This window comes from Gossypium arboreum, chromosome 1 (assembly GCF_025698485.1).
Source record: "Gossypium arboreum isolate Shixiya-1 chromosome 1, ASM2569848v2, whole genome shotgun sequence".
In the NCBI taxonomy this organism is placed as follows: domain Eukaryota; kingdom Viridiplantae; phylum Streptophyta; class Magnoliopsida; order Malvales; family Malvaceae; genus Gossypium; species Gossypium arboreum.
Window position 1 is genome coordinate 432254 of NC_069070.1, and position 16807 is coordinate 449060.

The 16807-nt window shown below is 30.5% G+C and overlaps 1 protein-coding gene across 1 annotated transcript; it reads left to right on the forward strand.

Annotated features, from left to right (window-relative positions):
• The first annotated feature begins 15123 nt into the window (after positions 1–15123).
• Positions 15124–16506, forward strand: LOC108482502 (glycine-rich cell wall structural protein 1.8). The gene is made up of 3 exons (XM_053027434.1): positions 15124–15241; positions 15533–15841; positions 15896–16506. The coding sequence occupies exons 1-3, from the start codon at positions 15139–15141 to the stop codon at positions 16315–16317; spliced, it is 834 nt and encodes a 277-aa protein (XP_052883394.1). The 5' UTR covers positions 15124–15138; the 3' UTR covers positions 16318–16506.
• Positions 16507–16807: the final 301 nt, after the last annotated feature.

Consider the following 16807-nt stretch of genomic DNA (forward strand, 5'->3'; position numbering starts at 1 on the left):
TAATTAAATTGAAAAACTCAATCGTATGTATCACATTAATTGGATTTAAAAATGGCATAAACGATGTTCTTCGAAATAAAATAGGGAAAAAAAAACTAATAACAAAAAATAGACAGAGAATATTTAAACAAAAAAAAAAAAGGCAGAGAGGTGAGAATGTGCGTGCATTGGTGTATTTTAGTAGTGGCAGGATATTGCGATCCACCTTTTGTAATCTATTTTTCTTTAAAGGAAGAATATTTTACAAGTGTATATACAATTGGGTGCGAATACAAAAAAAATTTATGGGTTGAAATTAAATGATAAATTTTTATGAGATTGAAATTTATTTTATAATATATTAATTTATGATTTTATCTTTTCAAAGAAATTAAACATAATTTTTTTATTTTTAATTTAATTATTTAATAAGGATTTGTATGATAATTTTAAGACTTGTCTTCTCAAATTCGCCTTGCATACAATGGAAGTACAGTGCATAAAATTGAATCAAATTATTATAATACAAGGTGGTTGAAGAATAAAAGATAATTTAAAGAAAACTACATATACATAATAACATATGATAAAATTAAAATCCACACATATTTTATTGCAATGGCAAAACTTACACCTAAATTTTTAAGACCCAAAACTTCAACTTATTAATTTTATATTATGTTGTATTTTGATGTCCATTGCATGAGTATTGATTATATATGTGTAATGGTCCAATTGTTCCCAACTATAGGTTTTGTTTTTTTTTCTTTTTCTTTTTGAGTGCTTCAAATCCCAATCATTCCAACCAATGGAAGTGGGAGTGAGTATTTGTGTAGAAATCTACCAATTTAGCTGAAAAGTTTGACTTCTTTTATTATGTTTTTATCATTTCATCGGATTTGATTTTGGTAGAATTTAATTTATCGAAAATTTGACGTAAATAAAAAATAATTAAAATTTTAGAATACTCAAATCTAAAATGATCTAACTGTTATAAAATAAGGAAAGATGGGGAGATTAAAGAGCAAAAAAAATATGAGAGCAATAGAGAATGAACTCTATTGATCAAAAGGAATGATTACAATGTTTGATCAGAGTCTCTATTTATAGGCATAAAAAATATAAAAGAAGTAGAGATCTAATTTTAATAACTATTAGAATTTAAAGTACATTAAAATTTTATCTTGATCATGATGGACATCCACTTAATAGGATATTCATAACACTCCCCCTTGGATGTCCATTGGTAGATAATGTGCCTCGTTAAAACCTTATTAGGAAAAATCCTGTGAGATAAAAACCTAATAAAGGAAAAAGAGTACACAATCTATAATACGCATAATCTGCTGCCTCATTAAAAATCTTATCAGGAAAACCCAATGGGACAAAACCTCAGTTAAAGGAAAAAGAGTACAACGCGTATTTACTCCCCCTCATGAAAACATAACATACTTTCTCATATACTACGTATTCAATCTTGAATACTAGTTTTTTAAATGACTATTTGAATGTATTGCTAAGCATTTCTAACACCATTCTTTTGAAAATCATGAGTGAGGAAAAATTTTGGGGAAACATATTTTGATCTCTTCAGGAATTTCAACAATAATCATAGCAAACTTTAATATGCTATGATCTTTCTATAAAAATACAAATAGGTATTTTGAATCATTTTATAATCCTCTTTTAACTTCTATTGACTAAGTCAAATTTACCACATATGTTCAATTATTTCAATTCATATAAATGATAAATTTCCTGAGAACTTCAATATGCTTCTAGCATTTTAAATCCTTCAAGGATTTTAATATAAACTTTACTATATAGTGATTCATAAAAGTTTGTAACAATATACATTAGACGCAAGTTAAATCTTTTATAAATTGTCAATTGAATAATATATCTAAAGATTATTGCATCCACCACAAAAGAATATTATATCTTTTCATAATCAATGCCAGGACTTAGCGAAAAAATTCATATTTTTATTCCGCTTTTGTAAAACTACTTTAATTGCACCCTCACTGGCTTTATACCTTTAGATATTTGGACTATTGGTCCAAAAACTCCACAAATTTAATTGTACTTGAGTTGCGTCTTTCTATTTTTATCAATTTATTCTATATCTATATTTCTCAACAGGTTTATTCAGGATCCTCCTTTTATTTCATTATAATAATACTGCATACAAAATCATTGTCGACCACTTTTATCATTCGGTTCCACATTTTCTCGAATTGACATAACTTATTAAGATCTCTTATTTTCATTATTTTAAAATTCAATTTTAGGTACCTGAATCTCTTCTGAGGTTTTACTTATTAGTTATGTCTTGGGTCTCTTCTGGAGCACCCGCCTCTACTATATGACCATCTAGAATAATTTTCATCTTTAGAATCGATCAATCTATTATTTATTCTAACTGATTGTCTTACTAGGACTTTGATTCAAATTAAAATATTAGATAGTATATAACACTTGTTTATTCTCATTAAGGTTGTAAATACATCTAACAGTTAACTTGTAATGAGTTATCTTTATTGAACTTCTGGTTCAATTACTCTCCCCCTAACTCATTACAAGTTATTGTTTCTCTCCCCTTAATGTTGGGAAAACTGACAACTCATGTCGCAATTAAATATCGAATTAATTGGTCAAAAATATTATAAGGAGACTCATATAAATATACATTCCAATCTCTTATTATGACCTGTGCATTGTGGTGGAGCAGTTGGAACATATACCGCACATCCAAAAATTTTAAGATGGGAAATATTTGGCTCTTAACCAAAAATAAATTGTAATGGGAAATATTTATAATTTATTAGCTTGATGCGTACAACATGTAAATCAATAAAATCTCATGTTGAAATAGAAATTTTTGTTCTCATAAGTAATGATTTAGCTATTAGTTGGAGGCATTTGATAAACGATTTAGCTAAATCATTTTGTGTGTGAACATGAGCTACAGGATGTTCAACTTTTATCCCAACTGACATGTAATAATCATTGAAAACTTGGGATGTAAACTCACTAACATTAGCAAGATGAATTGTTTTAATTGCATAATCTGAAATTGATCATTTAAACAAGTAATCTCGCAAACGACAGGTTGCGAGTTGATAACGCATGTGATTATTTTGTAGATGCATCTGCCAAAATCATATAATATCAAAATCATCCACATGGTGGATGAATGGGCCCATATTCATTTCAAAAATGCAAGACATTAAATCTCAACTTTAGCTAGTGAGTTTCTAATAATCAATTTTCATTGAGAACAAACAACAAATGAGAATTCTTTAAATTAAAGAATCTTCTGATTCTTTAATTGAATGTCCATATGAATTCTCAATTAATTTTCGCATCATATAAAATCCAGGATGGTTTAACTGGTCATGCAAAGTAGTAAACACATTTGTATTAGTAAACTTCTGGTTTGCTTTAACATATGTTTCAATTGTAGTAAATTGTAACAAATTTTATTATCATTCCTTTTAATTTGTATCCACATATAAGTACTATTATGACATTTACTACTGGAAATGTCTAAATTAATGTGAAGTCTATAATGCCACCAAGTTAATAAATATAATTTCCAAATAATTGTATGCAATATTCGCTTCAAGGAATATGCCAAAATCTTCAAATGCCCAAAAATCTATTAATAGCAAACTTTGAGAGTGAATCTTATTTTCCATGTGTATAACATGTACATAACCAATGGCTTTTCATACATAAGTTTTCTCTCTTGCAAGTTCTCATCAGTAATATTTTACCACGTAATTTTAATTGATAACTTATTCTAAATATTGTAGAGTTATACTCACAGTTTTTAAAAAATACTTGTAACTTTAGATGCATCCAACCACAATAAGCTTTAGATAGAATTATCATATTCTATTGCTCATGAGTAGATCTTTTACAATTAAATATTTTGCTTTCAACCCTTTAATAGGATAATGACAAAAGAATATCATAAATATTATAAATTAATAATTCAATCCTCTTTTTTTTATTCATATGCCAAAATCTTCAAATGCCCAAAAATCTATTTTCCAGGTGAACAACAGGTACATAACCAATGACTTTTCATATATAAGTCTTCTCTCTTTCAAGTTCTCATCAGTAATATTTTACTACATAATTTTAATTGAGAACTTATTTTGAATACTGTAGAGTTATACTCACAGTTTCTTTTAAAAAACTTGCAACTTTAGGTGCATCCAACCATAATAAGTTTTAGATAGAATTATCATATTCTATTGCTCATAAGTATATCTTTCACAGTCAAATATTTTGCTTTTAACCCTTTAATAGGGATGATGACAAAAGAATATCATAAATATTATAAATTAATAACTCAATCCCCTTTTTTTATTCATATGAAATATAATCATTTCCTCATTCACAATCTCAATATGAGATCCATTACAAATAACTTTTAAAAGTAATGCATTAACCATCACAAATTTTGTGCTTTTTAGATACTAATATAGTAGCTCTTTTGGAGCTTTCAACTAATTTTGTACTATCAAATATTAGAATAATATTTGTTTATTTCAATACCAAATAAGATAAATATTTTCTATCTATAATGATAGAATTCATTCCTACATTTTCATATCCTTCCTCAAAGAATATTAATGAAACAAAATATTTGGGTATACGCCACATATATGGCCAATAATATTTCATATCACATATTGATAACATAAGTTATCTTTACACTTTAAAGAATTATCTTAAGAACTCACATATTGATAACATATATGTTCACTTTTAGTGGTCCATTAGTATATCTTTTATTTTCTTTATGTTTACATTCACTTTGGGGAATACAACAAATCTAGTAAGACAGACTTATAAACATCCCAATAGATTCTTTATTTCATAATTACCATTGCAAACATGCGTGAGATTTCAAATCAAAATCTATCTATGCATGTTGTCATGATTAGTCTCCAATTATAATAAACAATAAATAAAACATAGTAAAATATACTTGAAGATCTTTAGCATCATCGTCATCACTAGAAGGTATGAGATAGTTCGAAAATATTCTTGATTTCATATAGATAACGATATCAAATCTTTCACTATCCTTAAGAACAAGAAGTAAAATAAGTTAATCAAAACAATGATAACATATAATGAAAGAAGAATGAAAAATAATAATCAAATATGAAACATTAAATAAAAGAAACTTCCTGTAAAAACTTTGCATCTTGCCATCAAAGAAATTGAAAATCATGGAGGATAAATTTGATTGTCGATAAAAGGAACTATCACTTTGAGCAAGACCGTGATGATAACGTGTTATAAAATAAAGAGAGATAGAGATAATAAAGAATAAAGAAAATATGAAAGCAATATAGAATGTACTTTATTGATCAAAAAGGGTGGTTACAATGATTCATCAAAGTCTCTATTTATAGGCATAAGAAGTAGGAAAGAAGTAGAGATCTAATTCTAGTAACTATTAGAATTTAAAGTATACCAAAACTTTATCTTATGGACATCTACTTAATAAGATATTCATAACACTCCCCCTTAGATGTCCATTGGTAAATAATGTGTCTCATTAGAACCTTATTAGGAAAAATCCTGTGGGATAAAAACCTAATGAAGGAAAAAGAGTACATAATCTATAATATGCATAATATGCTGCCTCATTAAAAATCTTACCAGGAAAACCCAATAGGACAAAACTTCGGTTAAGGGAAAAAGAGTACAACGCATATTTAGTCTCCTCATGAAAACATCACATATTTGATCATATTCTACATATTCAATCTTGAATACTAGTTTTTCAAATGGCTATTTGAATGTATTTACTAAGCATTTATATTACCATTCTTTTAAAAGTCATGAGTGAGGGAAATTTGGGGAAATATATTTTTATCTCTTCAGAAAATTCAACAATAATCATAACAAACTTTAATCATGATTCTTATATAAAAACAGAAATAGGTATTTTGGATCATTTTATAATCCTCCTTCAACTACTCAAATTTACCACATATATTCAAATTATTTTAATTCATATAAATGAATAATTTCCCAAGAATTTCAATATGCTTCTAGCATTCTAAATTCTTCAATGATTTTAATATAAACTTTACATATAGTGATTTATAAAGGTTGTAACAACAACCATTAGATGCAAGCTAAACCTTTTATGAATTGTCAATTTAATAATATATCTAAAGGTTATTGCATCCACCCCAAAAGAATATTATATTTTTTTCATAATCAATAACAATACTTAGCAATAAACTTTATATTATTGTTCTGCTTTTGCAAAACTATTTCATTTGCACCCTCATTGGCTTTATACCTTTAGATATTTGGACTACTGGTCCAAAAACTCCTCGAATTTAATTATACTTGAGTTGTGTCTTTCTATTTTAATCAATTTATTCTATATTTATATTTCTCAATAGATTTATTCAATATTCTCCTTTTATTTCATTATTTCAATAATAATATTGCATGCAAAATCATTGTCGACGACTTTTATTATTCGGTTCCACATTTTCTCGAATTGACATAACTTATCGAGATCTTTTATTTTTATTATTTTAAAATTCAGTTTCAAGTAGCTAAATCACTTCTGAAGTTTTACTTGTTAGTTATGTCTTGGGTCTCTTCTGGAGCACCCGCCTCTACTATATGACCATCTAGAATAATTTTTATCTTTAGAACCGATCAATCTATTATTTATTCTAACTAATTGTCCTACTGGGACTTTGATTCAAATTAAAATATCATATGGTATATAACACTTGGTTATTATCATTAAGGTTGTAAATACATCTAACAGTTAACTTGTAATGAGTTATCCTTATTGAACTTCTGGTTCAATTATTCTCCCCTTAACTCATTACAAGTTATTGTTTCTCTCCCCCTAATGTTGGGAAAACGGACAACTCATGTCACAATTAAATCTCAAATTAATTGCTCAAGAATATTATAAAAAGACTCATATTAATATACATTCTCAATCTCTTATTATGGCCTGTGCGTTGTGGTGGAGCAGTTGGAACATATACCGCACATCCAAAAATTGTAAGATGGGAAATATTTGGTTATTGACCAAAAATCAATTATAATGGGGAGTATTTATAATTTGTTAGCTTGATGCGTACAACATGTAAATCAATACAAGGATAAATCTCATGCTGAAATAGAAAATTTTGTTCTCATAAGTAATGATTTAGCTATTAGTTGGAGACATTTGATAAACAATTCAGCTAAATCATTTTGTGTGTGAACATGAGTTACAAGATGTTCAACTTTTATCCCAATTGACATGTAATTATCATTGAAAACTTGGGATGTAAACTCACCAACATTAGCAAGATGAATTGTTTTAATTGCATAATCTAAAATTAATCATTTAAACAAGTAATCTCGCAAACGATAGGTTGTGAGTTAATAACACATGTGATTATTTTGTAGATGCATCTACCAAAATCATATAATATCAAAATCATCTACATGGTGGATGAATGGGCCTATATTCATTTCAGAAATGTAAAACATTAAATCTCAACTTTAGCTAGTGAGTTTCTAATAATCAATTTTCATTGAAAACAAACAACAAGTGAGATTTCTTTAAATTAAAGAATCTTCTGGTTCTTTAATTGAATGTCCATATGAATTCTTAATTAATTTTCACATCATATACGATCGAAGATGGTCTAACTGGGCACTCCAAATAGTAAACACATTTGTATTAGTAAACTTCTGGCATGTGTTTCAATTGTACTAAATTGTAACAAAATGATAATTTTATTATCATTCCTTTTCATTTGTATCCACATATAAGTACTATTGTGACATTTACTACTGGAAATGTCTAAATTAATGTGAAGTCTATAATGCCACCAAGTCAATAAATATAATTTCCAAATAATTGTATGCAATATTCGCTTCAAGGAATATGCCAAAATCTTCAAATGCCCAAAAATCTATTAATAACAAACTTTGAGAGTGAATCTTATTTTCCATGTGTATAACATGTACATAACCAATGACTTTTCATACATAAGTTTTCTCTCTTGCAAGTTCTCATCAGTAATATTTTACCACGTAATTTTAATTGATAACTTATTCTAAATATTGTAGAGTTATACTCATAGTTTTTAAAAATACTTGTAACTTTAGATGCATCCAACCATAATAAGCTTTAGATAGAATTATCATATTCTATTGCTCATGAGTAGATCTTTCATAGTCAAATATTTTGCTTTCAACCTTTTAATAGGGATAATGATAAAAGAATATCATAAATATTATAAATTAATAATTCAATCCTCTTTTTTATTCATATGAAATATAATCTTACTAATTTTGTATTATCAAATATTAGAATAATATTTGTTTATTTCAGTACCAAATAAGATAAATATTTTCTATTTGTAATGATAGAATTCATTAGTATATTTTCATATCATTAAAGAATATTAACATAAACAAAATATTTACGCATACGCCACATATGTGGCCAATAAATTTTCATATCATATTGATAACATAATTTATCTTTACCCTTTAAAAAGTTATCTTGAGAACTCTCATTGTTCTCTTATTCATTACTATGTTCCCAGTTTTAGTGGTCCATGAGTATATCTTTTAAATTTTTTATGTTTACATTCACTTCGGGGAATGCAACAAATCTAGTAGGACGAACTTATAAACATCCCAATAGATTCTTTATTTCATAATTACTATCGCAAACATGCATGAGATTTCAAATCAAAATCTATCTATGCATGTTATCATGATTAGTCTCCAATTAATAATAAACAATAAATAAAATATAGTAAAATATACCTAAAGATCTTTAATATCATCGTCATCACTAAAAGGTATGACATAGTTTCAAAATATTCTTGATTTCATATGGATAACGATATCAAATCTTTCACCATCATCTTGTTGTCAAAGATATTGAAAATCATGAAGGATAAATTTGATCGTTGACAAAAGGAACTATCACTTTGAGCAAGATCGTGCTGATAACGTGTTATAAAATAAAGAGAGATGGGGAGAATAAAGAACAAAGAAAATATGAGAGCAACAGAGAATAAACTTTATTGATCAAAAGGGATGATTACAATGTTCCATCAGAGTCTCTATTGATGGCATAAGAAGTATAAAAGAAGTAGAGATCTAATTCTAATAACTATTAGAATTTAAAGTACATTAAAACTTTATCTTAATCTTGATGGACATCCACTTAATAAGATATTCATAACACTAACATAAAATTTCAATTAATAAATCCGAATGACATAAATCCTAAACAATTCAACCTCGAAATAACTAAATTTTAAAATAATTTGAATCTTTTTAAAACTTGAATTATTCAATCCAAAATCAATCTAAAAGTGTTGAAATTGCTAATTAAGTTGTTACGTTGAGTTGAGACTTAATGAAAAAAAATTAAAATGCATAGTTCAAATCCAATCATATGTCTGTAGGATCTTGCTTAAAGAGCAATTTACTATTATTTACACAGTATAAATGATAATTTAAACCTTATTAACGTTGGTTGCAACCTCATTAAGTCTTTTCCATAGGAATGCACAGGGGCGAAGCCAGGGGGGCTGGCATGGGCCCCAGCCCCCCCTAAAATGTAAATTTGCTCTTTTAGCTCTTAAAATTTTTTAAAGATTTTAAATTAGTAAAGGTAAAATTACACTTTGGCCCCCTTAAAATTATAAAAATTTGATTTAATCATTTACAAATTATAAAGATATAAACTATAAAAATTAAAATTTTATCCACCCCTAAATATTTATTCTAGCTTCACCCCTGGAATGCATGGTACAAATTGCTAAAATAATTTGAATACAACATAAATTACATTTACAAATATTTCTTGCAACAAAAAAAGTCCTGTTCACTTAATTCCACACACGATACAATAAAATAAGTCTTCAATACATAAACATTGTAGTCCAGTTTAATCCACACTATTATGATCATAATAAATAATTTTTTTGGTAGAAAAATACAGCAAAATAGCGTTTATAAGGTAAAGAAAAACATTAACGGGCGACATTGGACATAGTAGTAAGATCGTCATCAAGTAATTCTTCGATTGAGACCGAAGGTTCTTCAAACAACTGCAAGCTATTGTAATTTAAGTTGGCAATTTTAGCCATATGATTGGCAATTTTGTTGTGGTCCTTAAGAATATGTTGAATTCGCAATTTCCAGTCGGCATAAGAATTGATGGATCAGGCGTAACTCTGACATCCTACTATTTGTAACACTTCCAATTAGGAGTATTTCAACTAACAAAGCATGCATTATCACATTTGAATTCTAGCCGTCTAAAACCAATCTCCGATGATATGATGAGTCCTTCTAAAATCATTAGAGTTTCGCTAATTAAATTACTTATAATGATATAAATAGTATTATAGATATTTATCCATAAATCCCTTGAATCGCATATTCAAGTTTCATTTCTCGTCAATAAGTCTTCTCCTATAATATTAAATAATTTGCTTCATCGTGCATTGGCCAGTGTGACTAGAATTGATAGGAGCGAGTGGGTACGATTGATATAAATAAAAAATATCACCGATGTGAAAGAGAGTGTTATTTATTTCGCTTTAACACAGATATAATGCGCACCGACCTACACGACCAGAACCAGTGCAGAACCGAAGGGACAATCTCATCTCATCCAGAAGAAAAAAAGGTCAAGGAATGGACCAATGAAAACTAAAAAAGAACATGCAAAAAGAGGAAACCTAACATTTATATAATTCAAAGGCATGGAAAGTAAAAAAGCTCCACTAGTCAAGCAAAGTGAGATGGAGTGGACCCATTAATGGAGGGATGAGATTATTATTGGATTTGGAGGTGCTGTATATTGCATGTGCTTTCCCACTACTCTCATGCATGCGCTATTGTTAATGTTTCATGTTTTGTTGGAGATAAGAGTTTGTTATATCTTTGAAGTGAAGCAAATGCTTCAGACATGAAAGTGAAAAAAGAAAATATCAGACAATAGTTGCCAAACACCAGATTCTGGTGACAATCATCTGAGAATGCTGTTAGCTTTTCGATATGATAGGGGAATTGTTATGGAAAATGGAATAAGATCTTAGCTTTGGACCCATCGTCTCCAAATAGTATACACGGTGTCAAGATATGAACTGTCGATCCTTGTTGTGATACATATTTCGAAATTGTACACTTTGCATATATGTGGAGCGAAACCAAGAATTTTATATTAAAGACTAAAATAAAATAAAAAATTTGTAGTAAAATAGATTAAATTGAATTTTTAAATGGGTAATTATTTGATACATATAGTGGAGGTTTTTAGACTTTGCAAACTGGTTGAGAGTGTGACAAGTATCACATTTATTTATGTAATTATTTTTTATTACACTATATAATACATTTGTCAAACCCTTGAGTCATTACATATAATGTCTCCCACTTATAAATAAAAATAGAAGTTACTAAGAAAAGTTTATGGCTGATTTCTTGTGCTGCAGCTTGTTGGACAATATGGATAGCAAGAAATGTGCTGGTTTTTGAAGGTAGGAGAGTAATGGAAAATTTAGTTTTTCAAACTAAGATGAGGGCATTGTTGTGGATTAGATCAGCTCATAATGAACTTATGATACAGGAGAAGTTTTGGTGGTTTACTCCACAAAGGTGTCGAGTGGTGTCCCACAAACTCAACTCAACTGTTTCCTTTTGGAGACCCCCTCCATATGGATGGTTAAAATTCAATGTATGTGGTATAGCTAAAGAGGATAAAGCCGGCTGTGGAGGAATTTTGAGAGATTTGGAGGGGATGGCAAGAGGGATATTCTCTGGTGCTGCAGGTACAATGTTGCTGAGGAAGCTGAGATTGAAGCGGTGAAAATTGCTCTCGAAGTGTTTGAATCGACAAGCTGGAAGTGTTCTAATTCACTGGTAATTGAAGTAGGCTCTGCGGTGGTGTTTTCTTGGTGTATCAACAAGGGGCTGAGACCTTGGTCGCTTCTGGCAATTTTTTCAAAAATTGAATCAACTAAGCGCAAGGCTAGATCCATTATCTTCTCTTTGTGGATAGGAATGGAAACGACCTAGCGTTCTCATTGGCTTTGTCTAGGGTAAATCGGACTCAATAGCTTAAAGCTTGATGGTGATTTTTGCTTTGTTGAGTAATTTAATGTTGCTGGAACTATGCTTTAATTTTTTATGTAATTTTATTTGGATACTACTCTGCTTTGTTACTATTAACAGAGCAGTGTGAATGTTGCGAAAAAAAAAAAACGATTGGTCTATGGAATGTCGTCATTGTCGGCTAGCTCCCTATTCCTTCTCGTTCTAGAGATTAAGTGATCATTCAAAGGATATTAATTACATGGTGGAAACATGGGTTTTCGTTTATTTCACAAATAGCATAAGATTCAATTTATTATAAAGAATATTTGGTGATACTATATAATTGATTATTCGTTGTTGAATTAGTTGAGTATTTATTAATATTTTTTAAGTATTAAAGTTGTAATCTTATATTAATAGTTTTATTTTGTGGATAATCTGCCCATTTACATCCTTTTATGAGACCAATAGCATTTCACCTAATTTTTAAAAAAAAACAAAAGAAATATTAGGTTAGAGGGCTAGAAACTTAAAATTTTTTCTACATTTATTTGGAGTATAGATAATTCTTTTCTTCTTCTCTCATCAACCAGTTAACCAACAATAAGAAAATGATATCAAATTCTACAATTTTAAAATTTTAAGCAACAGATATATTATATGTATTTAAATCTCAATTATCAAGCTATTTATTCTATTGTTTCATTTTAAATGATTGAACCATAATATTAATAACACTAACATGCTGTGCAAAGAAACAATACTAATTGAGAACCCAAGCAGATAATGGGATAAACAAGTTGATTAGACACATATTATGTTAATGAAGTTAATGAGTTACTAATTGTAGCGACGTAAAAAAATTTTTTGTTTCGCTTGGTCGCTAATTGTGGCTATTTATTAAACATTTGAAAACCAACTTTCGATTTCATTAACAAAGGGAGTCGCCACCGATCCTTTTTTATAGGTGTGATCGGACACCTAATAAAATTATTTTAAAACAAAAAGAAGGCCAAATTTAGGTCTACGTGAAAGTCCAGAGAAAAATTGGGGTTCGGGAGTCAGTTACGCGCGAGGAAGGTATTAGCACCCTCGCGACACCCAAAATTGGTATCTCCTAAACATGTGTTGACTTGATTTTCAAAATACGAGTTCAATATAATATTTAATCGTGATCCGATTGAAAAATGAGAATTTTAGTTTTCGATTTTTTTTAGAAAGGGTGTCCTGTTTTTTAACACAAGCCGAATTTCACCCAACATAGCGATGAAATCGATGGCTTAATATTAAATCGGTACATTGCCTTATTTTTAAATTAATTAAAACATGAGAAAAATATTCCTAAAGTGAGAAATTAAAATAGATAAAGGACGCAAAAAATGATATCATTAATGAAAAATATTAACATGGAATACTAGAATATTAGAATAACAATAATAATGATATTTACAAAATAAAAACAAATCATGTACTAATAATAAAATAGGAAAAATGATATATTTGGTAATAATAATATAAAATAATAATATGTACATAAAAATACATATATATATATGCATATAATAAAAGTATGTAATAATAATAATAATAATATCTACAATAAAAGAAAATATTAGGAAACGTACATAAAAAATATATACATAAAAATTTACAACAATAATATAAAATAATGATATGTACAAATATATATATATATATACATATGTACATAAAATATACACTAATATAATAATAGTTATAATAATACTAGCAATAGTAATAATTTGTAATAATAATATATACACAATATGGTATTTAAAATATATATATATATGTATATATAATAGTATCTAAGAATATATACATAAGAAATATATAACTAATGGCATTAAAAATATATACATAATATATATAAAACACTTAAAAAAAAGAAGGGGAAAGAAGAGAGAGAGAGGGGGAAAGGAAATCCGGCCAAGGGGGCCGATCACCGGCGATCGTCGGTCGTCATTGTCGTGTCGTGGCAAATGCACCACCACATACAGTGCCGGAAAAAAATTTTAACAATATATGTATATATAAAGAAAGAAAAAACAACACAAAAAAGAAAGAAAAAGATTCAAAGAAGAGGAAAAAAGAAAAATGCAACCTTTTATTGATATTTTTTGTGTTCAAAATTTGAAGGATTTTGTGTTTTTCCTTTTCAATCTTTCTAAAAATCCCCCCTCTTCCTTTTTTTTACATGATTTTTGAATGGCTTTTTATAGCCATCTTTTACATGATTTTCTATTATTTTTTTTTCTATTTTGTAGGTGGTGGTGGTAGACAATGGGAGGAAAAATGGGAGGAAAAATGGGAGGAAAAATGGGGCAAGTGGGAAAGTGGTTAGGTGGCTAGGTTTTTTTATTTTTTTTTTTGTTAGGTTTTTCTTTTTTCTTCTTTTTTTTGGGTTAGGTTTTTCTTTTTTCTTTTTTTTTTTTGGGTTAGGTTTTTTTGGGGGGGGGCTTAATGGGCTTTTGAATTGGGTTTAATATTTGGGTTTTGTAATGGGTTTGGGTAGATGTAAATGGGTCATGGGTTAAGGGTTTTAGTGGGTTTAGAGGTTTGGTTGGGTTTTGATATAATCGGGCCCGGGCAATTTGGGCTTCTACACTAATAATTTTATATGTATCAGCCAATATCAATATGCTTTACATTACAAGCCATTGGTCCGACTCAGATATCCATCAAACTAGAAGGATAAAGAAGAGGATGTTAATTTGTAGGCATTATTACTTGAAACAAATTGTGGAATGAAGCTTAAATTTTTTAAATAAATAAATTTAGGTGCCAGCATAAGCACACTAGTGGGTTTATTGGTGTGAGTTTAAACTTCTTACTGCCGACTTGATAACTTTTGGGGGCATCCAGAAGTTATACCTTTTGCATGTGCTAGCAAGCTTTCACCCTTTCAATGTATCATACGCGTATTTCCCTTCTAGGCTCCAAGCCAATCCCTATAAATACCTACCTTCACTTGCATTCTAAATCAAGGTGAACTGAAACGTTCTCATGGGTATCAAGAAGATATTTGGAGCAATTTTCTTTGTGTTATTAGGTATAGGTATCTGTTCTGCAACTAGATCTCTCCTTACTCTTGATGAAGTAGCTTCTCGTCACCTTTTAGGCATTGTTCATGGAGGTGGCATTGTTGGTGTTAGCTACAAAGGAGGAGGTGGAGGAGGTTCAGGAGGCGGAAGTGGAGGTGGAGGCGCCTATGCAAATGTAGAAGCAGGAGCTACTGGATATGGAGGTGGCGGTGGTAAAGGAGAAGGTGGAGGTGGCGGTGTTGCTGGATATGGAGGTGGTGGAGGAGGTGGCAATGGTGGTGGTGGAGCTAGTGTAGGTGGTGCTTCTGGATATGGTAGTGGAGGTGGTGTTGGTAGTGGTGGCGGGTATGGAGAAGCCGGTGGACATGGAGGTGGTGGTGGCAGTGGTGGTGGGGGAGGTAGTGCAGGTGGACATGGTGGTGGAGCTTCTGGATATGGTGGTGGAGGTGGTGAAGGAGGTGGAGCTGGTGGTGGTTATGGAGGAGCCAGTGGACAAGGAGGTGGTGCTGGTGGTGGCAGTGGTGGAGGCGGAGCTAGTGCAGGTGGTGCTTCTGGGTATGGCAATGGAGGTGGCGAAGGAGGTGGAACTGGTGGTGGTTATGGAGGAGCTGGTGGACATAGAGGTGGTGCTGGTGGTGGCAGTGGTGGAGGCGGAGCTAGTGCAGGTGGTGCTTCTGGGTATGGCAATAGAGGTGATGCTGGTGGTGGCAGTGGTGGAGGCGGAGCTAGTGCAGGTGGCGCTTCTGGGTATGGCAATGGAGGTGGCAACGGAGGTGGAACTGGTAGTGGTGGTGGCTATGAAGGAGCTAATGGACACGGAGGTGGTGGTGACAATGGTGGTGGAGGAGCTAGTGCAGGTGGATATGGTGGTGGAGCTTCTGGATATGGAAGTGGAGGTGGTGAAAGAGGTGGAGCTGGATATGGAGGAGCTCGTGGACATGGAGGTGGTGGTGGTGGCGGGAGTGGTGGAGGCGGTGCAGGAGCATATGGTGGTGGAGGGGCACATGCAGGTGGATATGGCAGTGGAGGAGGAGCTGGAGGAGGTGTTAATGGTGGTGCAAGTGGTGGTGTTGGAGGTGCAAATGAGGGAGGATATGGAAATGGTGGCAGAGCTGGAGGTGATGAAGGTGGTCACTATTAGCCTTGAAAGTACCTTGTCACCTTTATCATATATTAAGAGTATTAATGTTGTTACAACTGGTACTAAAAAAAAATAAGTGTAATTTGATTACGTAATCCAAAATATTTAAAAATATTGTATGAAACTTATAGAATCCAAATAGATGATGTTAAAAGTTATATCATATGATAATATTGAAATGAATCTATCGTTTTCTAATGATTTACATCTTCTCCTACATTGTTCATATGCATTTTGCCTATCTAAATTTATTTATATTAACCCAATATAAATGGATTGTTGTCTTGTCTTCAATTCGAAGGTTATGTGCATGGTCGTAATGTTTTGCATATTACAATTATTCTAACCCATGATGAAACGGTATACATCTATTGAGAAAGGCATTACAAGCTGAAGCTATATATGGATGGAATTGTATGGCAAAATCTTTTTGAGGAAACGTACGTTGTTTAATTGGTTGAAATGAACAAATATACAATAATATTACATT

Bases quoted from the DNA above. Each gene is read 5' to 3' on its own strand.
- LOC108482502 (XM_053027434.1), top strand. From the start codon at position 15,139: ATGGGTATCAAGAAGATATTTGGAGCAATTTTCTTTGTGTTATTAGGT. The intron at 15,242-15,532 runs GTCACCTTTTAG...GGTATGGAGAAG, and splicing joins TCTTGATGAAGTAGCTTCTC to CCGGTGGACATGGAGGTGGT. The intron at 15,842-15,895 runs GTGGTGCTTCTG...GCAGTGGTGGAG, and splicing joins TGGAGGCGGAGCTAGTGCAG to GCGGAGCTAGTGCAGGTGGC.